The 22,610-nt window shown below is 44.7% G+C and overlaps 1 protein-coding gene and 1 long non-coding RNA gene across 4 annotated transcripts in view; one reads left to right on the top strand and one right to left on the bottom strand.

The window, feature by feature from the left end:
- Positions 1–22,610, top strand: part of nlgn3a (neuroligin 3a) — a 113,982-nt gene that overhangs the window by 57,817 nt on the left and 33,555 nt on the right. For all 3 annotated transcript variants that reach the window (XM_068585004.1, XM_068585013.1, XM_068585020.1), the window contains one exon: positions 18,208–18,393. In XM_068585004.1, the coding sequence (XP_068441105.1) occupies positions 18,208–18,393 (186 nt within the window). The remainder of the gene's footprint in view (positions 1–18,207; positions 18,394–22,610) is intronic.
- On the bottom strand, positions 5,723–21,734 carry LOC137790628 (uncharacterized). Its single transcript, XR_011077940.1, has 2 exons — positions 21,583–21,734; positions 5,723–6,144 (listed from the first exon to the last, which is right to left on the bottom strand). It is a non-coding gene; the product is annotated as an uncharacterized lncRNA (long non-coding RNA).

The raw sequence follows: 22,610 nt of genomic DNA on the forward strand, positions 1-22,610 counted from the left end.
AATAATAATAAAATGAAGAGATAAATATGAAACAGTAAGCTGTATAAAGATAATTAAATTGAATGAAATAAAGGAAGAGAGACTTCATAATGTTGGACTTGTTTTATTTTGCTGTGTTAATTCTGCAGAGATTTCTGTACAATTTTTTTTCAACTGTGCACAGAGTACTTAATCAACAGCAGGGCTTAATTGAGATTAGTCCATAGAACAGGAAGAGGCTTTGTTCCTCGCAGGCTAAAGAAGTTCAAGGGATTCTTGTAAATATCACGCCGGACTGATGTGAGCGAATGCCAGTTTTCTCATGAATAATAGAAGCGAAATGTGTTGATAAATCCTGAATGTCTTGTTGGAGTTGCGTGGCTTCAGGTGTTGGCTGACATTCTCTCCGTGGAGCTGCCTGTCAAAACGATGCTGGCCCTCTGGAGTGTCGTCTCTCTCGCTTTTTGTGTTATTTTTCAATCGCTGCACTTGAACATCCTGCTGCTCTTAAGCAATATGAGTGTAATACTGAAAATCCACAACCTTACGAGCGTTGCACCAAGATTCCCCACACACCGTATTCTGTTCCTTTTTTCACTTGCACAGCTATGAGCCTGGCTGTGTTTCCCCATATCAAACTGTATTATTCTCTAGCATCGATAACGCGACATAGCAGGCTAATAAAAGCATCTGTGAAGTGTGCAGCACATGGCAGCCGCTCAGGGAAGGTTGCTGCAGAGTAGCAGCTCTCATCTGGTTTGGGAGGATTGGGGGTCCTGCTCCCATATATTGGCCAAGAGCCCATGTGAGTTGTGACCCCATGCCACTTGTCCTTTACACTTACTGGCTGCATGCTGGCAAGTTGACCTTTATCATTAACCCTGCTGCGTGCTTGTCATTTGAAGTCTTTATTATTCACGCTTCCCTTCGGGTATATTGTATACCGGGGAGGATGGAGGAGGGCTGCTCACACATTTACTCTCGGCAATTACAACATTTAGATGCGTAGAGAAACCAACAAAGACTTTTCCAGCACACAAATGCACGCAATACAAAAGAATGGTGGTTTTTCCACCAAGTTACAGCCATCTCTCATAAATGCAGCAACACACTAGGACATGCTCCTTTTTCTTTATCGCGCAGGCAAACATATCCCTTTTTACTACTGCACACGCCCACATGCATTGGCTTCAGCACAATATTGTACCGTGCTTTGAAAAGAATACATAAATGCAAACAAACTGAAACATCAGCTGCACATTTTTTTATATTATTGATTAGTCTCATCTTTTAACTATAGTCACAGTTTCTTTCACACAACAGCAGCTGTTCCTTTTTCTTTCACTTTGATGTTGCAAGCCGAGCCAGACGAGAGGCCCACACTGTGGCTGAGGAACTGTTGATATTCTCGACACTCGTCTTTTTCCACGGTGGTGTTAATCAGCAGCCACTCTAATTAAACTCCGTTTGCACTTGAAATGCTTTAAAACATGTTCAAACAGTTCTGAACGACAACTGTTTGATAGGACACATTGCTGCTTCTGTCCTGTTCGCGGATGATAAGAGCGGCGGGTGCAAGAAAAGTCGGCAGGAATGTATTTTAAAGTGCAGATTGTCTGCGTGTTATCAAACTAAGTCAATCCGCGTCACACACTTCCGTTATGATATTATTCATGAATGTTTTTTACCCCGATTCCACATCCATTACATCTTTATCACAACTATTTTTCATTATCATCCGGCTCTGCCACTTACCTTCACTCAACCTCCTTCTTTTGCGTGCCGAGTCAGCAGTCTCCCACAAAAAAGTAATCCACTGCCTTTACTGATGGGCTGTGATAGAGCGCTCATCGTCTCAGTGCTGCAGCGACGGCCACAGAATGTGGGAAACAGGCGCTTGACACTCCTCTGCCGCCTTGTCAACTATTCAATTTGAACAGAACACGATGAACACAAATCCTATACATTACTTAAAAATGTTTATACATCTAATTACAGTGTTTAGGTGCGGATATCAATGAGGCTATTTCCTTTGCAGGTGGGGAGGTGGAAAGTCAACCTTGTATTTGGATCCAAACGATACAGCGTAGTTGTGCATATAGTTTGCATGTGTTCTTGTTAGTAATCCGGTCGAAACCTGTACGGCCCTGCATACCAAATTACATCAAATTTAGCCAAAGGACAAATTACAAAACGCTTTGGCCTCGCAGAGTTTCCCATCATTAAAAACAGAGCAAAGGAATGGCATTCTGATTTCAAATGTAAAAATTGCAAATGCAGGTTTTTTTTTCCCCCGTTCTTGAGCCTTGTCTGAATCAATTGAACAAACCAGCTTGATATTTGATGGCCTGTGAGCTCCAATTATTAGAACAATATTATGGCTGGGGTGAGTCAGGGGCACTCCACTGGAATTCCAATAGTGGTTGGAAGCTATTTGTATTGGTGTTAGTCCTTCAGGGGCTGAAGAAGGGCATACAGCTCAATAACTCAATTCTTAACAATTAGCCCCTGACATGTCCCCCAGAAAACAGATAGAGAGGACTCTAGCGGATAGAGATATAAAGCGAGCGTCGAGATTATTGTTTCAACGCCACAAACAGCATTGCAAAAGAAGTTGTGCCTCTGCTTTCAAATCATACCTGGCCGTTGATAAGATCGTAGTTGATAAGTCTGTAATTCTCCATCGCTCAGCTGTTTAGGTGGCTTTCATTTTGTCGGCATCAGCGTGGACCTCATCACAAGCACCACAAGCTTCCCGTTGTACTGTGGGAAATAACTAGGCTGTTCTCCAGGGTCACTAATTATCAACAGCACACTTGCAACAAATTTCAAATGGCCCAGACCTTATCACTCTCAATTATAAATGTATTGTACTGTAATCAGAAGGGCTCTTAGATCCGGGATCAGAGCTCATCTAACTCGCTGTGTGCCTGCTGCCTCCCCTCCCCCGTGCACACCTCCACAGCCGTGGACCCAGCAGAGAGCGACCTTGGACCGGGGCCGACCTTGCTGCATCACCACAGTCTGATGTTATTAGATTGCCCAGGAAGGGAAAAAAAAGGTTGAAAAAGCATACACGGTCCATCTCACCTTTCGTTCGGTCTCCGGTGCACTTTCAAGGGGATAGGGAGAACAAATAGAGCTGTCTGAGGGTGTTTGACTTCTGTGTGCGTGGGTGCAAAAGTGTGTTCGTGCGTTTGATGTTTGCACCCGTACAAGTACTTGTGTGTGTGTGTGTGTGTGTGTGTGTCGCCACATCCAACATGACTCGCAGACAGATATGGTGGTGTCATTTGGATTTGCGATCTCAGGAGAGGTCTCCCATGCCGAAGGGGATCATACTCAGTCGGGCTCTCCTGTGTGTCCTGGTGGGTCGTGCGCCGTGGTCCGATTGTAAAGAGGTCATAGCTTTGTGAAGGGAGCCCCAGAGGCCAGCGAGAACAATTAGAAATATGTGTTTCTGGGTTAGTGGAGCAAAGTTACAAGTCTGGTAATGCTCTTCTATTTCTTGACAGTGGAGGAAGAGGAAGTGGCTTTACTCTGGCTTTTGTGTGGTTTGCGTTGTGATATATCTGTGTTGGAAACACCGTGCTTGCTGCTTTGTTTAAACTGGTTTACAATACCATAGATTTCCAGGCTTTTACTTTATACTGTATATTTTAATCTTGCTCTCCCCATCTCTGCAGTCCTTAAATCTGAGCTGCAAACACAGCAGTGGCTATACAAATGCATGAGCAGTAACCCGAGGTAGCTAAGCCAAATGTAAACAAGGCCAACATTTCCCATTTGCATAGTACACTGTACCATGCACCATTTTGAGTAATATTTCTGCGAAAATAGACCCCAGTTTTCCATACATTTTTGATGAAATCAAAAATACAGGGTCTGCAGACTCCACTATACAAGAACATGTGTAATTCAATTCATTGTTGCTGTAACACCGCTCCGAGTCTAATGCTTTCATTGGAGGCAAATTGCCACGGGCTATATACCTCTCACTGAGGCAGCATATCTGGTGCTTAATATAGCAGTAAACAAGTTAACAATGCTTGACAGGGATTAAAAGGGATATAGTTTCCTGAGTGGCAGAAATTCAATGACACAGATCATATTAGTTGAACTGTTAAAAGTGTCAGACCATGTAAGCTGAATTCAGATTTTAAGTTGTGTGTCACTGTTGTCCCTGGCTCATACAGGAACCGTGTAATTCTTTGACTTTCTTGAAACGTCAAGATCACCAAAGCTGGCTGGTCGAGGTTTTCACCCGACAACAACTATATATGGAGGATGTTACACGTTTTATATCTGCCTCCGTGAAATGTAAAAGGGCATATGCAGGATGAGTCACACTGCCTGTGATCAGTGGCTCCAGCTGTTATGTATGACTGAGAATATGGAACAGTATGAATTATCATAAGTGGTATAGGGGCTGCATCCAAACAGATTATCGACTGACTCAATAATTTTGCAGGGTTGTATCACACCAGTCTAACTTGATCATCCGCCCCCATTATTTTAGACATGAATTGTGTATAAATTACCTCCCTGGCAAGAGCAGGCTGGGTTCTAAGTACAGGCCTGTATGATTTGGTATCATAGTTCTGGTATCTAAATGCATGCCCTTTCTAAGGTACCATTTATCATGCAGGATTATAAAATGCTGACTGCATGCTTTTACGTGCTGCATTTGCATTTTATTGTCAACCCCCATTTACATTTACTAACAATACCACGGTGGTCAAAATTATAATGGTAATGCCAGCAATTGGGTGTGAATAAATAGTTTGGAGGAAAAATGTCTAAAAGGCTTTCAAGAACAGGGAAAGTTCCACCTCTTTGAAACAGAAAGCGAACACATTTTTCTTTGCAAACAAGACAGGGTCCAGTGGCATTTGCTGGTGGCACCACTGCTCTAATGCCCACTTCCCCCCATGCTGTAAAGGGCTAAATTAGCCTCCTCTGGAGCCAATTTAGCTGAATTAAGGGGCTTAGAAAGGTTAGACTTACATTGCATTTGAACTTAATAGAGATTGCAATAAGAGTGCTTTGCTATGTTTGCCTACACCACCAGCAGACGCTTTCAAATTTAATAAGACCAAATATTCAGTCATTATTCTTGATCCCCTCTCATCCAGAAGCTTTACAGGTGGCTGGGACAAAACATCTCAGATATTCAATATCTTGGTGGAATTTCCTCAAATAGGGCCTCAGAGCCATTGTATGTTTGGCCACTGAGCCACCTTGTTTAGTTAAATAATGAATAAATTGCACGGTTAATTATGAAAACTCTCACACTGCTCACAAGCGGGACTAATGCTTCTGCTGGTTTAATTAGAGCAGGACCTGCCACTCAGGGCTGTTCCCCACGCCAATCCTGAGGACAGAAAGGTGGATTCTCAAGCTGGGAGAGATAAGGCTCAACTCAGGACTTCAGTATGGAACAAACCTGCCGCCGTTGCACAGGCTGAATGATTGTTTTTCTGCCACAGGTATGCTACAGGCTGTGAGCAGCAATTCACAGACAGGAAGAGCTGTTAACCACCTGTCTCTTAACATGGGAGCTATTGCCGCGCAGTTGACCTATCCGAGAAAAGAAAGTATTGTCATCAGCATATGTATTGTCATCAGCATATGTCTTGATCGCACCACAGAGAGCATTAATAGACATTATAGAGCATTATCCACAGCGCAGCCAGTTAGTGGACACTGAAGTGAAAGAATAGACGTGGGGTGGCAGAACGGGGATGATTCAATCAAGACAATTGGCTTTATTTCTGCTCTGCACCTGCTAACTGTTTGCTGCTGATGTTATCATGGAGCCAGAGGGGATACTGGAGCACTGACTGAAACAAGATGTCCCGCTAATAAGATTCCCAATCCTTCCTTCCATTAGAACATGTCTGTTTCCCTCCCATTATTGGCATTGTTGTTGGGCCAGTAGTCCACCCTCGTAACTTCTAGGCAAAAGGACTCTAAAGGATACAGAGTTGACCATAAAGAGTGTCACATGGGAGATGGTGAGGTGACATTGGCCTTGACTACCCAGAAACTCCACAAAGCAATCTGTATAATGAGTGGTTTCCCCTCTGACGGAGTTGGCTTGTCATTCCATTCATACGTCGTGGCTCGATACATCCTTCCCAGCTCTAGTCAGCCCTCTTAAGCCTGAGGGGAGAAGAGAAGATAGTGGGGATGACATACACACAGTGAAAGATGAAGTGTTAACCAAGAGAAAAAGGAGCATACACTTTATAATGTCTTTATATTCAATACATGGTCACATTAATTCAGTTGCTTTAATAATAAAATTGCAATTACAGAGTAACCACATTCACTGAATTATGAGAATGTATCGTTTGAATTCTTTTTTTTTTTTCTTAAACAGTAATACAGTTTTCTTTGCATATTTGGCAGAAATTGGTTAAACGTATTCACGTCCTTGGTGTATAATAAATATCTGAGTGTTTTTGTTTACACTGTCTTGAAAGTGTAAGCATGTGCCCTGAGAAGCCCATAGGCTTAAACAGCATGCAGCCACAGTTCAAACATATGAATTTAAAAATGCCTGCTATCAAATAAAGCGAGAAAAACTCAATTAAGGGAAGAGATCTGGTGGGGATAGCATCAAATTAGGTGACTGACAAGCCCTGAAATCTGGAGCATATCGTATTTTTAATGCAATAAAACTCAGAGATGTCCTTGGAAAATGTGGTATGTGGTGATGCTCGGCTGATGGAGAGGGACGAGAGCATGGCTGTCGGGGCGGGGGTCATGTACGAGTACTGTGACAATTTCTTCCGACAATGTCCCGTCATATTTTTGCTTCGTCAGCATGCTCTAAAGCAGGGATGTCGTATTTAATCAAATTACCTGCGAGAGCTGCTCCTTCCTTTATTAATTTATTGAGGCGGGGCGAGGAGAGTCGGGGTCGGTGAAGGTGCACGGATGAGCCCCTTTGGGACGAGTGTGTTTGTGCTCTCTGAAACGTGTACCAGAGAAGGCTGAGCTAACAGGAGCTGACAGTGGCAACCGCCCTACTGCTCGACTGCGAGAGGACCAGTCGGCTTTTTTGCTCGGGCCTCTGTAGGGAAATTGTGAGGAGAGTTATCTGAGGCTCAGAGACGGGAGCTGGCTCTGGCGCTGCTGCCGTTCAGAGGAAAACGGATCAGGTCTGACTGTAGATGTCAAGACTTTGAGACCGAGAAGCTGTTATCTTAAAGTTGTATGAGGTATTAATTCATAGTCAGTGTATTACCTTCAATACATGCCGGTTGGCATACCCCCAGTTTGTACAAGCTGGCAGGAGTAGATGCTTTAAAAGGCCCACCTATTTTTTTTTTTAATAATTAATTAACTGTACATTATATTTAGAGTATTTTCACTAATAATTTGAACTTCTAGAACACGTATGACTTTGGTGAATCCGGACAAACCCTTAAACTCACACCAAACTACTAACTAACTAAGTGATGGAGACAGCACTACACCAGTAACTTCCTTGTTGTGTACACATTATTGTAACCTTAATTTGATATTGATTTTTTCGGTGGGTATTGGCTAAAATAGGTTTTGCTGCTGCCCCCATCCACTGCAGTACATTGCTCAGTTTCCATGCTCGTACTCTCGCCTGTTTCTACAAACTGACTGGGGGTGTGCCAACTGTCATCTACTGTAGTAAACAAAGACTAAAAATAAGTAACTCATACCACCCCATATAAACTATCCTTGTAAGTGATGGTGAGCATAGGGGGCTCTTATCCAATCATGTCTTCTTGCGACGCAGAAGGATACTAATTTAGTGCTGTTGTTGATGATATATCTGTCATAATCTCTCAGGTTAAAACCTCTAATCTATTTGTCCATCAAAGCTTTTTTTTGTCTACGGGAATAAAACGTGAGCGGCATTATTAACAAGTCTGGATGCTGCACTCTTTCACTGTCTTCCCTCACTCAGTGCTTTGGCCTTCGGGCTCTCAGGTGTACAGTGCATCCGGTCAGCCTATAGGGCGCGTGCAACAAAGCCACGGTGACATTTTATCTGACGTTAACCCCTGTGGGGCCTGAGCCATGTTGCCGAACTGTCAAGCAGATTTCCCGCACGATGAGGATGGGGAAGAAAGCCAAACAAACAGAGCCCTGGCACAATCTCCAATCGCCAAGCAGTGCAGACGCGCGCAGAGAGACGTCTCCGGGGATTGCAGGAGGCCGAGATGAAACGGAAAGCGAGATCTAACCTTTTTGTTGTTGCTGGAACCTAGTCCTTTAGTGGCGCTAGATTAAAAGGAAGAACGGCAAAGGGAAATGAAATACTGACCAACTTCAGCTATTTAATTGTGGAGATCTTTGCTGGGAACATGACTTCAATATCAATTGAAAGGAAAGAAAATGTAACAAATAAGTCCTCTTTTGTAGGACATGGGTACAAGTGTCTTTTGTATTGTCTGCCCCTTGTGTTACATGCAACAATACATGACAGGCACACTCCCCCTATTGTCGAAGTGTTATGGTAATCATACACACTTCAAAAGCTTTTCATCCATTTTTCATTTCCCACTGTTCTTGGGGTGAGAGAACAGGCATGTTTCATCAACAAAGGAATATGTGACGCCAAGCAAGCCAAGCACCCTCTCAAGGTAGTAATACATTCTGCCCATGTACGAAGCGAGTGGTTTCAGTTTCTTGGAGACAGGAACTCATACTACCACCAATATCGACATATGAAATATGTTCAGTGTTGGTGAGCAACAATCCACATAACCACAGGTTCATATTTCCAAATCACCCACTTTGATTGCTTTTCTAGGTAGTTATGAATCGTCTTTTGATTGGCTGATGAAAACATGTGCTCTTGATCTCAGTTCACAGAAGGGCTGTTGCATTGACATGTTTTTTTTTTGTTGTCTTTCTCCAGCTTCAGATTTAGATGGGCCTGTAAATGCAGATGTGTAGGGGTCTAATTAGATCTGTAGCACAATGAAGTTCCTTCCCTCTCTCATTCCTCTCTATGGGGTTGGTATTAACCTCCTGACGCTTTCACAGGCAGATGAAGAGATACCCACCGCCACTGATGTTAAGCTGGAAATGGAGCTCGAGGCCCTGAAGGCTCTGATCAAATCCCCAACTTAGTGCTCTTGTGTGCACTGCATAGCCCAGTTCAGCCTCACATGGCCTAGTCTGCCCTAGCTTATACCAAAGTGATCCTCTTGCATCATCCCACCGGAGTGAGGAAGAGGAGGATCGCAGCGGAGAGAGACCGAGATCAGATGGAGAAGAGGGGGCGGGGGGAAGCAGAAAGAGAGGTGTGGGAGGAATAAGATGGTGATTGAGAGGTAGTTTAACATAGAGGGTGAGGAGGAAAGTCCACAGCACAGTGAAGTTCTACAAGGTCGAAGTTCACTCAAGATAGGAAGGACTTTGAAATGAGGCTCACTGGCTCTGGATAGCAATGTCAGACCTTTGAAAACAGGGCTTAGCACTTCTTGTGTAGGTGACAGACACTTCAAAATCAGCCCGGGCGGCATTTGTTATTGGTGTTAGGCTTTTAAGAACAAGGCTATAAACAGCTAGTGGAGAGGGAAGGCCTCTTATACCGAACTCAGTTAGTCAGCAGCACTGCTCACTGTGGTGGCGGGTACAGATCTTATTCCTCTTTCTACATCAGAGAGTAGATGCACGCCATTACCATTGGCCCAAGTGACTGCTCGTATAGCTATCGCTCCGGCCCTTCATCAAATTGATATTGTGGGAAAACACACAGGCAGTGCCCAATTATTAGTTCGTAAACTCACCCAGACCCTCTGCCAGATCCCACTGGCTAGTGTGCCGGTCATAGACATAGTCCGTGTGCTTGGCTGATAATATGAACGGTAATGAGTGACTTGCTGCTGGGATTGAAAGCAAAAGTGCTGTCATAATTGAGTTAGATTCATTAAAGGAGCTCCACTGTAGTCTTACAGATCAGTGCATCTTGTTAGAGAGCTGTGCTATGAGTAGGGGCACCGGTGGGGGTTGTGTGTTTGTGGCCAAAGTGTATGTGCTTGTGCGCGTGCAACCTGCAGATTGTGGGTTAGGTGGGTTGTTGTGTGAGGAACTAATTGAAATGAGAGGCGATGTGCGAGTCTCAGCCAACATGGCCGTTCCATTTGTCAGGGTGACATCACTGCACTCACACCCCATCCATCTCCGCCCGGCGCCACAGAACCATGCTCCTCCTGGTGATTAATATCCATACCTCCCTCACCGCACTGCATACACCCCTCCTCTCCCCCTCCGAGCACTCGCACACTACAGCTGCTGCTCCACACATGCTCACCCGCAAACAAATACTCACACACACACTGTTCTCAGTTGGAAGCCCTCTTCTTCACTTATGCACACAGTAGCTGCGCATTCACCCACACTCGGTGCCGGGGCACTCCCATTTACTCCCTCATACACACATGGCTGGAGCCCAGGGTGCAGCCAGTCACACACACACACACACACACACTTCCTAATTGTTCCAAACACAAACTGTCCTTGCCCGTTGGTTGCATATACATTTCATTGATTCTGGTTTTACTTACTAATTCCAATTATATTGCATTAATATACATCTTTAGAAATTATGTTTAAAGCAAAGAGCATATTCATTTAAGTGTTTCAATGTCTACTAATATGAGCTCCACGTCACACAGGAATAAGATGTATGAGGCTGAGGCTAGAATCCAGTTTGATTGGTTGCAAATAGGTAAAAATATCTCACCATATCATAATTTTAAAGTCTTTATTTAAGAGCATCTATTGTGTGGCACAGTGTAAAGACTGTACATGTGCAATAACATATGAGTTCAAATCAGAGCGGATCCAAACTTTCAGTGTGCGTTCAGCAGTATCAAAATGCCTTGCTTATCCTTACTTCTTCTAAATTTAGAGCCAATTCTAAATCAGAATCAACCTCACTGGCAGCAGCACCACTTTTTGTAGCCAGGAATATTATATACCCTTCCGAAGACAAATAAAACATCACTCACACGTTACACACCGCAGCGCTAAACCTCAGGAAAACAGATGTTCATTTAAATTGCTGTCGTTGATTTGCAACTAAAGTTGGCAGGGTTTCACAAAGGAACGAATTTAAGAAGAAAGGATTGACAGCAGTGGGAATAAAAGCTGTAGAATGGGCTGTCTGGGCCTATATCCTGTGAGGAAGGGTCAACCAAAACTAAACTCATTATAGCCAGCTATCAGGGCTACCCGAACCTGAGTAGCCGGGCTTTGAAGATCCGTTAAATGATGACCTCTCTGTCCTACTCTGCTCCGCTGATGTGCTTTGATAAGCTGGCCTCTGATCTGCTGCGTGGGATCACGGCGCATCGCTGCACAACTGCTCCGGCCTCCCTGAGCTGGATGGTGCTAAACTTTCTCACCACGCCCTCAAATTACATCACCCCTGCTCGCTGTCATGTTTCACACTATGCCTTTGAACTTGTGCTGCCAATGGCCAAACATTGAGACAGAACACCTTGCACATGGTGCTGGGTTGAGAGTAAACTGTAATAATGTATATCTGTATGTGAGCTTTAAAGCAAATTGTTGTTTATGAAATTCTCCCGACAATCACGCTCCACCGACTGGAACCAAAAGAGCTGCTTGACCCTACAGTTGTGACTGCAACACCAGCGTCTCCCTCTCCCTCTGCAGGAGCATGCAAGCCCGCCTCCGCACCAGCTGTGAGATGCAAAGCTTCCCTTAGTGTAAAAGCATTTTGCTGTCTTTGAGAATCCACTGTCTGTGCTATTCACTGAAAGGAAAGATGTCGAGAGATACAAAGAATAGAGATGGTAATAAGTGTGTGTGTGTGTGGGGGGGAGGGTGGGGGGAAAGATGGAGGCAGAGGTGGAGAACAGAGAGAGACACTGAGAGCCGAGGACGACAGGAAACATGACTCGAGCAAAGGGAGAGATGGTGAAGAGAGGGTGGGAGGGAAGCAAAGGGAGATAAAAAATAAAAAAAATAAAAAAAATGAAAGCCGACAGCAGCTATAGACGATGTCTGATTGATTGAGTGGCGTTCAGGTGCCAGGGGTCATACATATGCAAAATGCTCATTTGTAGTTGCTGCCAGGGCTGCTGTTCACCAGAGCCCTTGAATAGTGTCGCCTGACCACCGAGACACATCAAACAATCAGATTAAGCAGAACCAAAGTCATATGCAGGACGAGCAACAGCTGCCACGTGAACCACCAGCACTGCTTACAGTATCTGTGTCTCATCCATGTCTGCTCTAACAGGCCCTTGTCTGTCTGTAAGATAACTGGGTTTTAGGGGCTCAGATATGTGTCAGATGGGCTTTGGTGTTTGTGCGGCGCAGGTTTCTCCTCTTGACATTTTGTTGTTTGCTTTTTTTTTCTCCCCCTCCAGTGCTTTGTTGCACAAAAACCACATTTTCCATTTGAGTGGCTCAATCTTTATACAGCAGCATAGTATGCATGATGCTCTATCTCCAGCATCATGCATCAGACTGTCCCGTAACCTTTTCAGCACACGCAATACAGTCGCAGTGTTGGTTCACGCTTCGTACGCCTCATCTATCTGTGTCATCGTGTGCACAGGGGACGAATATTCAAACTGAACTATTTAGGTTTCTGTTAGTCATTGGTCGAGTCCTATTTGAGAGCTACAGTTTAGTAAGCATGCTATCATTCAGTCTGAGTTCGCCCCGTGTGGAGGGGCGGGCCCCTGAAACATGGGATGACTTTGTTTCCTTTCAAGGCGGTCTGATATTTCCGTAAATTATTGATTCGTGGTGAGGCCAGCTGGAATCAGGAGCTCATGCATAAATTCTTTTTCACATTTTTTTTTTGTTTGATTCTGCTATTACGCTGTATTCACTTTATACATAACTAGTGGGGATGACAATCAAAAAGTTTTTTGTTTTTTTTTCCCCGCAAGTCTTTCTTTTCTCCTCCGGAAACAAGGATGTGGTTTTGGGTAAATGGCCTTCAGTGTTCAGGCTACCATAAAGAGCCTTTCTTGTGCTTGCCTGCCCTTCTCTCTCTGTCTGTCTGTCTCTCTCTCTCCCTCTCTTTCTCTCTCTCTCTCTCTGTTTCTCTATCGCTCTCGATCTCCTGCCCTCAGACTGTGCTCCAGCCATGCTATTGGGCTGCGAGCTGTGAACAGGAGCTGTACTCTGATCCAAGTGGCAATCACCTTCACCCCCCCCACCCCCCGCCCCCTTCCCTTAACTCGGCTGTTTTTTGTTTCGTTTCGTTTTGTTTTGTCGTCGTGCTGAAACCTTCACCGACCCCCCCCCCTCCTCCCTCTCTCCCCCCGAAAAAAGGAGGACGAAAACTCTTGTGGGAATGACTCCCTGTGTGGAGGAGGGATCTTTGGGTATGTCCCTTGCTCATCGGGAGCATGACACACAGGGCCTTTATGCGGCTGTGTGGAGGGTGGCCCCATTCCCTCCTCTGCTTCTCATCCACACCCTAGAGGCTTCCATTCAGCCCAGGCCTGGCTGGGGGGAAGTTGAAGCTCTTTTGTAGTGGGGGATTCTTAGGGGAGGCTGTCAAGGCTGCAACTGTGTGGCCCTTTATTTCCCCAGAGAAGAAGAGGGGGGGAGAAACGATAGAGGGAGAGGGCAAGAGGGAGACGAGGAGGGTGGGGAGGGGGGGGGGGGTACCAAAGGAGAGTTTAGACACAGACGGCCTTGTTAACAGGCACCCCCAAAGAGGGAGAGGATGAGAGGGAGAAAGCAACAGGGAGAAGGCAAAGTAACAGCGAGAATGAATGAAAGCCGAAAAACTTTCCCTCAGTTACGTCACCGCTGTTATTCCCATCCTCCTTGTCCTCCTCCACTTTTCCTCTCCTCCTCCTCCTCCCTATCCGCTCCCTCCATTTGTCCCTATGTAAGCTAACTCTTCAGCTCAATAACAAGCTTTTGCCCTCCCCGTCACCCTTCCTCACCCCCTTCTCACCCTCCGCCATTACTTTACACACATTCCATTATCTGGGAGACCAGGCTAAGAGAGATGTCTGGGGTCGGAGCGATCATTATCATCACCTCTCCCTCCGCAACACTCTGAGTTATAGCCCTCCGTATGGGAAACAGACATTTAAATCATAATCAATAGAGCAATATCCATGCTGAGAGGCATGGCTAAAGGAAATCGCTGCCGCGGCTCTGGAGGAAACGGAGACGCTCAGTTTAGACTGAGATAGTGGTGCTCGCTTATTGATAAAATGCGATCAAGCCGCAAAATGCATTATGTGGCACCACGCTCGGAGCTCGCTCTTTCTGAAAAATAAACTCACTTTCGTTGGTATAATGGTGATGCAATGATTATGGCTGGTGTGTGAATATGTGTGGAATTGGAAAGGTGTTGGATTTGAGTGGTGATCTCCTGCTCCCTGCTGCTCGTGTATTGCTTCCGGCACGTTGGCTGAAGCTCAGACGCGGCAGAGAGGCGACGCTGTCATGCTGTATACATTAACTGACCCCCTGGTCATGTTAAGTTGACAAGGGTGGCTCAGTTCCTCGTAGGGGAAGTCGCACCACAGACACACAATGTTCTGTCCGGCAAGGGCGATGCAAGGTGACAGGTGCGACCTGACCCGTCTGCGACCGGACCACGGCCGCCCGCCGCTGCCACGCCGACTGAGATCAGGACTGAATATCTGACTCGGTGCTGCCACGCCGAGAAAATACCAGGTCTTCATACGGCAACAGTGCACCGCATCACTGTCAAGGACGAGCAGCCCTGAGACACGATACAGAAACACATCATGTAATCAGTCAGGACAAATTACAGTTCTAACACGCAGGGAATGTACAAATCACTGTTATTAACTCGTACAGGTTGTTTGCTGCGAATAAGGCACTATCTTGCAAGTTTCACGTCATATCCAGGTGACACGTGTAGAGTGTCTTTGTTTCACAATTTGAGACGTGATTGGTTCGCGTGACTTTTTGCAACCTATTTAATTAAAAATATTATATTTTCTCAACAGATCTTATTAAAGGAGTTTTGGATTTGACGTACATGATCCAAGGTGGTTTGACTAACAAGAGGATCGGTTTTGGGGATTTCTTCTCTCCAGTGTAGTTCAGAACCACCATATACGACATCAGTGTTCCGCCTGAAGGTATAAGACTTGGGCTTTGTCTCAGTTCTTGAGACTAAATTGGAAAAAAACAGCCCACATTCAATCTAAACTTTGTTATAGAACTAACAACAGTCAGGACTGATAATGTAGCAGAGAAAATTGAATTAGCACAAATTGATTTGCATGAACATCAGTTTCAAAGTATCAGATCAACTAGAACCATTTGCTATTTAATGATTATTTTATGTTGGCTGGATTAACTTGACTGGGACTTTGTAATTGTGTTTACTGTTTGTGCCAGAGTTAATTGGTGAAATCATTTTGAAGAGAATTTGCATATCGATTTGAGTTCAGGCCGCTAACAAAGATAGATATAATGTGATTAAAGTTTATAATTGAATGCTTATTGTAAAGCGGCGCCTTGTGTGTATTTAACTGTCAATTGAATGTCAGGTTGAGTAGCACAGTCAAGCACATACAGTCAGCCTGACCGAACAGTTCAGAAGCACTGAGCTGCAGCCCAGAATCCCAAGGTCCGGTGTAGGAGTGAGCTGTGAACAGAGAGTGCACAGCACATCATGGCTCATGTGCGGCCAAAGCCCACGCAGTGCTGATGAGATGGGGATCATCTGCTAGATCTGGAAATCCATAACCCAAGCTCTAGTGACTGAGGGGCTTCAGAAAATTTAAATAACTCAATCCAGAGACAAAAGGGAATATGTAGTGTGATATGCGACATTATTTGAATAGTCAATTCCTGTACTTTACTTGAACAAATTAGACTGAAAGTCCCGACGTCATGCAGAAAACTAAAAAGAGCAAACACCTCCAGAGCACAAGTATTAAGTCAACGGTCTGCTATAAATGTAAAAATAGAAATAACCATGCATGAAAACAATTACTTTGCTATCTTAATTGCTTTCCAAAGAAAATACTTTCTGTCACCTTTCCAATTAAAACATAACCAGCAGCTATATTTGATGTATTTTAAAATGGTGCCTGCAGCATGCCTTGTTGTCTAAGATATTGGATTCCACCTCTACATTTTAATGACCAGTTTCATTTATAGATGCAGAGGAATCAACACTGCTAGACAAATAAAAAAATCCCCAAAAGATGAGACCATTAAGCAATGCTTTATTCTGCCAGCTGGGGATCCAGCGCCAACGATTTACATGTTGTCATTTAGTAATGCCTCATATTACAATGCCAGACAAATAATGTTTAGCTATATATTTTCAATTAGGCTAACAGTTGCACAAAATCCGTTTTTCATGCCGGTCTCCTGACATTTCTCAACCCATCTGACATACACTTGGTGAAGTGTGAACCAATTCGCAAATGAGGGTTATTCTGGGAGAGTCATGTCTCCTCCCTCTCTCCACGGCACCCGGGAGAGGGTTGTAAAAGCTGTTGTCCTTTATGACGGAACGCGAGGATGGGCCGCAAGAGAAAAAGAAAAGCTCTTCAATTGGAGTCCCTTCTTTTCTGCTCTCTCCCTCCTGTCTGCGTCTCTGTCCCCCGGCCTGTCTCTCTCTCTCTCTTTCTCTCTCTCTCTCTCTCTCTCTCTCTCTCTCTCTGTCTCTCTCTCTCTCTCTCTCTCTCTCTCTCTCTCTGCATGTGTCCTGCTGCTCTGCCATCCTCAGGGATGCGTCTGAAGGAGACCATCTGTTGATCCATTTGTCTCCTGCTTTGCTTACTGTGCCACCGCCTCTCTCCTATCAATGATCAGGTCTGGCCTTTCCCCTGCCCACCCTCTTGGATGCTGCCAACAGGCACTTGGGGCGAGGCGGGTGTCCTGTTGGGGGTGGGGGCATGAGGCTGTGTCCTGTGTAGTCTCTAATTCACACAAAGAGAGAAAATAGGGTTTGACGGACATGCATGCTCTTTATACATACAGCAGACCAGCAGCTGCTTTCTAATCAGTGTTTTTTGGGTTGGTTTTTTTTTCTTCAAAAAGTGAGCATGGTAGTGCTGACCTGAGTCAAAAAACAAAGATTTATTTATTTATTTTTGTATTGTTGATATCCAAACTATTCCTTTTTGTCCCCTTAGGACTGGAACACAGAGAGCGTTTCATTATATGAGGCAGAGACCATGAAATAGATGTTAGAAACAATACTGTGATACTGAAGAACCGTCACTGGAGGCTTCTGAGCATTCACCACCAACACAGATATTGCTTGTGAAGTGCTGCCACTAAAGAGGGGAGGGGAGATGCGTGTGGTGGAGGGGAGGGGGGGGGGGGTCTTGATTTCCACGCACGTCTCCTAGCTGTCACCTTGCATGCAAGTTCAGGGGTTTGATGGACACTGAGTCCACCATGGGGACTTCAGGGATTGCTTCCCTTTGATCTTCTCCCACGACTCTCGATTACCCATCATTCAGCAGGGCTTAGGCCCTGGAGAGCAGCAGGGAGAGGGTGGTGTGTTAACATGAGCTAGGATGTACCCAAGAGAGACTCACTGTCCAACTCAAGACATCATATACCAGATTACACAGACACAGAGGAAAATGTGCACGGATAGTGCCTGTTGTGAGTGTTTGGACTGGAAGTATGTGGGACTTCAGAGTGTGAGAGAAAATTGAAACATGTCAAAGCAAGGTGGTAACTCTGATGGGATATATAATGAGGTTGCAGTCCATATGGAGGGTTTTGCGGCATCTAAATGATAGTTAATCTTGTTATCATCTTTTTCTCTCCATCTGTGGAGTTTTCATAGATTCCTAAGGTTTTCATCAGGACTACTCAATACAGCCGATGATGTGTGCTCACCCGGGGAGACATGCCATTGATTTCCGATAAGGTGCAGAAGACATGTGGTCACACGCGCTCCTATTTTACCAACAGCCGTGTCATCCAATAAGTCATGGTTTCAGCTCTGCCTGTCACCCGGTGTGATTGTTCTTCTAAAAACAGTTTGGGCGGGGTTATTCACTGCAGATAACCTTTTATGCTGCAGGTGCACATGGGAAATAAATATTTGCGGCCTATGGCACGTGCAAGTTGCACAACCCCAACTTGTTATTTTTGGTCAATTGCAAATATCGGTATGAAAATTTGATTTTTTTTTTCTCTTTTTTTTTAATTAGCTGTCTCTGGTTGACTTTTGAATCTCTTTTTGTCTGTGTGTCTGTGCAGGCTTCCTCAGTACTGGCGACCAGGCTGCAAAAGGGAACTACGGGCTCCTTGACCAGATCCAAGCTTTACGGTGGATCAGCGAGAACATCGGCTTCTTCGGAGGAGACTCAAACCGCATCACTGTGTTCGGTTCTGGCATCGGAGCTTCCTGCGTCAGCCTGCTCACCCTCTCTCACCACTCTGAAGGTACAGTAGAGCAGGGATGAGGGGGATGGGTGATACAGCTGTGGAGCTCTTGCCTGCTGGTGTGTAGGCTGCTTGATTGTAGAAACTGGCGATGCAGCTCGAGAGTTATTGACTAATGTATTCTACTGTACTGCACAGCATAACGAATGCTTTAGGAGCAGGTGTTTGCATTTAAATCATTGTAATGTTCATTACCATCCGGAAATTGAAACTGCACGGCAGATTTTAAAACACATATTGGTCTTGATGTACTGTGCTGGTTTGCTAGTATCCCTCTCAGTCAGAAATAAACATGTGTCTTTGTAAGCAAGATTAAAAAAAAAGGGAACATGGTGTACCCGGGAGAGCTTTTTAGTGGCATGCTAAATGACACACACTCTCTTTGTAAACATTGTTTATCTGCTGGCTACCTTAGTGCTACTTCAGGATGATTTACTGCCCACGTTGGCTATGTCTTAAATACTGAATGCAGCGTGCACGCTCAACCTGGACATGCGATAAACATTCCTCATACTTGTTCTTCTCTAATGCATCATTGAATTAGGATGGAGCCTTACTCTTTATTGGTAAATTCTTGCAGGAAGTGCTTTGGCTTATGCGAAAGGAGAAAGAGTCGGTCCTTGGAGCTCTATCCCTGAATTGCAGACTTCAGAGCCAAATGGACACACAGCATCATCCTTAATTAACCTGAAAATATTACAGTCAGTCACGTATTCGCCCATCCATTTAAAAAGCTGGCTTGGTTTGTTTTGCATTTAATTGATGTGTTGTGTACAATGTACATGACAGGCTATTAGGTGTACTGAGGTGTTGGTATGTATAGCAATGTTTATGTTCTTCTACATTGTTAATGTGGTGGTAATATTACAAATGGGAAATCTTTAGCCTCAGCCACGCTCACGAAGTCTGCCTGTGAGCATGTTAACAAGCCACAAACATGCTGCTTTGGACATGCATGATTGGAAATGTAACACGGGCTTTTACTCTACATGACATATAAGCGAATTACATTTAAGAAATCACTCCTGCATGAGATAAAGAATTGGTCTCAGGCAATACTGTGGTCATACTCCCAAACACAAGGAGAAGCCTGTGCAGAGCTTCTGCCGAGCCGCAGAGAGGGTTTGAGGAGCTGCACCTTCTGGAAAATGTCATTTTCGCAACAGGAACCGCAAAACATCGGAGCCGGAAGGTTTTCCTGATAGGTTCCTCACATGCTCTTACAACAACAACCTCCTTTATTAATTCCAGGCCCAGGAGCTCCACCTCATTCATCCAGCCCTTCCATCAATGTATTTACAGCCTTGGAGTTACGTTGGGCCTAACCTGTATGGAACTATTCCATCACGTCTATGAAACACTTGAAATCAAAGAGCCATCTGACAAAGGATTTCAGATAGCAAAGAAAATACATGCTACTTGGAATCCAACGCAGTACGATGTATGCCAGGTGTGCGTGGGAGGTATAAGTCAGGTATTACATACATACACACATTTCATTTTCTTGTCACTAGGCAGGGTAGACGCTGTGTTCTTTGATTTTATTAGTAGGCCCACGTGCATCTGAAAGAGGTCACTTGAGCTGCTCTTCTTCAGTCCCTATCACAGTGCCAGGGATTTGTGATCTGTTTTGCGTTCTCCAATTTGCATTAAAGTGTTACTAATTGCCTTGATTTCCTCCGATGAATGATGACTGCTTTTCGATTGAATTTTTACCATAAATGCCTTTTTTATTCATACTCCATAATGTTACGCTCCATGTAGCATGTTATTATACTGCCAGTGAAACCATCTCCTCTGCCTCCCAGTAAATTGGATATTACCGGGTCTGTTTTTTCCCCTGAATGGAAATGTATGCCCCGCTGATGGGATGAAAAAAAAAAAAAAAACACTAAAACTTGAGGGATTCTAGCAAATTGAAACAGGAAGCCTTCTATCACGCCGGGACTCTTGCTGCGAATGTTACCAATGGCAATCGGATTTCACACAGTCTCTCTCGCAGCACAGATTGTTGTAATTATATAAAGTTTAGGACTGGAGTGGGCTGCAGGATGTGACAGGAAATCCAAGTGAGAGAAATATCTTTTTGCACCTGTTTTCACAACCTCCGGTGTACTCTACCCCTCCTCTCCTCCTACTCGTCCTCCTCGTCCTCCTCCGTCTTAAATGTTGAGGTGAAACCTGGGAGGACGTTCTTGTTGCCAAGACAACGCAGTAAACAAGACAAAAATCAAAGTGTCTGGATCTGCTTTGTGGTGATGCTTGATGTAGAAATCTATCATCGAATGAATTATACACTGTGGCATGAGCACACCTGGTTTCAGGTGGCTTCCAGAAGAGGATTTGTGTAATCATTCCCTATCTGTGTTAGCAGACCCAGGTAGAGAATCTCAAATTGAGTTTTCTACTTTGCCCTCTGAATGGAATTAAGTCAGGAAACAAGATTGTTCATGTCCCGATTCGGCTTTTCATTTTGACTGTGCGAATAAAAAAAAATCCTTCTCCACGCCTAGAAATAGAGGTAACCGCTAGTGGTGTCACGTTGAATGCGGCGTGTTTGAATTATGATAACATGGCGTGGATAATCGTGGTGTAACGGACATTTGTTGATCTGCTATCAGTACGTAATGCAGTGTTGTTGGGAAACTTGAGTTTCCAATTTGCAGGAAAAAAAGCATTATAGGTGAGTATACAAAAGTAAAAGGATACATTTTACTGATTTGAAATGATGTTTGGGACAGTGGCAAAAAGTAAAATAGTAGACCAGCTGCTAAAATCAAACAACAATTTTGATCAGCGCTGATAAGCAATTAGTATCGGCTTTAGAAAAGCATCATCGGGGATCTCTAAAAGTTATATTTTCTCCCTTATTTTCTTTTTGTCCTAATCCCATCTGTGAGAACCGTGAGTTTTATGATCTGTTGCACCACTAATGGATAGGCGTTCACATTTGTCTCACACAAACATTTCTCTTCACCTGCTGCTCAGATGCGGGATAACGAGGCCCGGCTGAAAAAGAAGTAAATCAGCGGTGACACACTGTTCTGGAGCTCCCTGGTGTGTCGGTGTATTTAATGACAGTATTCCCACTCTAACTGTACACAGTCTGTCATCACTGCCTACAGTACATAGACTTTCCATCGAACAGAGATTCCTTTCATGCCTGTTGGTGGCAGAGTGACAACTTACTTCAGATGCTCCATGCTCCTCCTGAAGCCTATTTAATAAGCTGGATCCTCCTATATCATCCTCGCCCTCTGGCCTCTCTCTTTGATTGCCTGCTCCTCTGGCCTGGCCTTGGTGGCGTCTCCATGTGGGCGTGCTGAGGGCTCCAGTCACAGGGTACATCCATCACCCCCCCCCCCCCCCTCCCCTCTCTGGCCTGCGTGTGTTGGCTGGCTCGGACGTACTCTCGTGAGGGCTAGATTTTTCCGACCCCAGTCTGTGCCCTGCCTCCTCCATCTAATCTCCTCCTCACTGCACCCATCTGTCTCCCTGCCTTCACAGACAGTAAAAGCATGCAAGGGACACACTCTTTCTCTCCATGTGCCAGTGTGTCTCTCTCGCTTTCTCCCTCCCTGGGTTTCTGCTCCCCAGTCTGCAGCATGTGTGGTGTGTTGCTATTAATAAGATGGCTGCCTTGTCTGCTATGTGGCAAGCAATCGAGCCGCACATCTGAGACTTTGGAAGCAGAATGGTCATTAAAAACGCAGTCCCTCTCGGCAGGAGAGTGTTTTAGATCAGCTTATTAAATATAGCTCAACAGTTGTGTTCATCACAGATGGAAATCTCTGTCCCGATCTTCTTTTTCCCGGGCTTCAAAAAGGAAACGGCTGAAGAAGTTCAGAAGCAAGGACATTAGCCAGTTCCATGTATTATCTATCTGGCATCGCACAGGCACTAATTGAACATGGAGATTTGCCTTTTCCTTATCTCATAATAATCATTATGACATCAAATGTGAGATAGCTTCTCTGCACACAAAAAGAATACTAAGTAACCAATGACTCAAAGGTGAAGCCTACATTGTGTGTGTGTGTGTGTGTGTGTGTGTGTGTGTGTGTGTGTGTGTGTGTGTGTGTGTGTGTGTGTGTGTGTGTGTGTGTAAATCCGTTCCTCCCTTGACAACCTACAGAAAGCCTACCGTACATCTATGCACATGTTTCGGTGCGCGTGTCCCGACTTTCCATGTATGTGCATGCGCCGCCTCTATTCAC

This window comes from Clinocottus analis, unplaced genomic scaffold, assembly GCF_023055335.1.
Source record: "Clinocottus analis isolate CAN_PGR_092001 unplaced genomic scaffold, fCliAna1.0.p SCAF_10, whole genome shotgun sequence".
In the NCBI taxonomy this organism is placed as follows: domain Eukaryota; kingdom Metazoa; phylum Chordata; class Actinopteri; order Perciformes; family Cottidae; genus Clinocottus; species Clinocottus analis.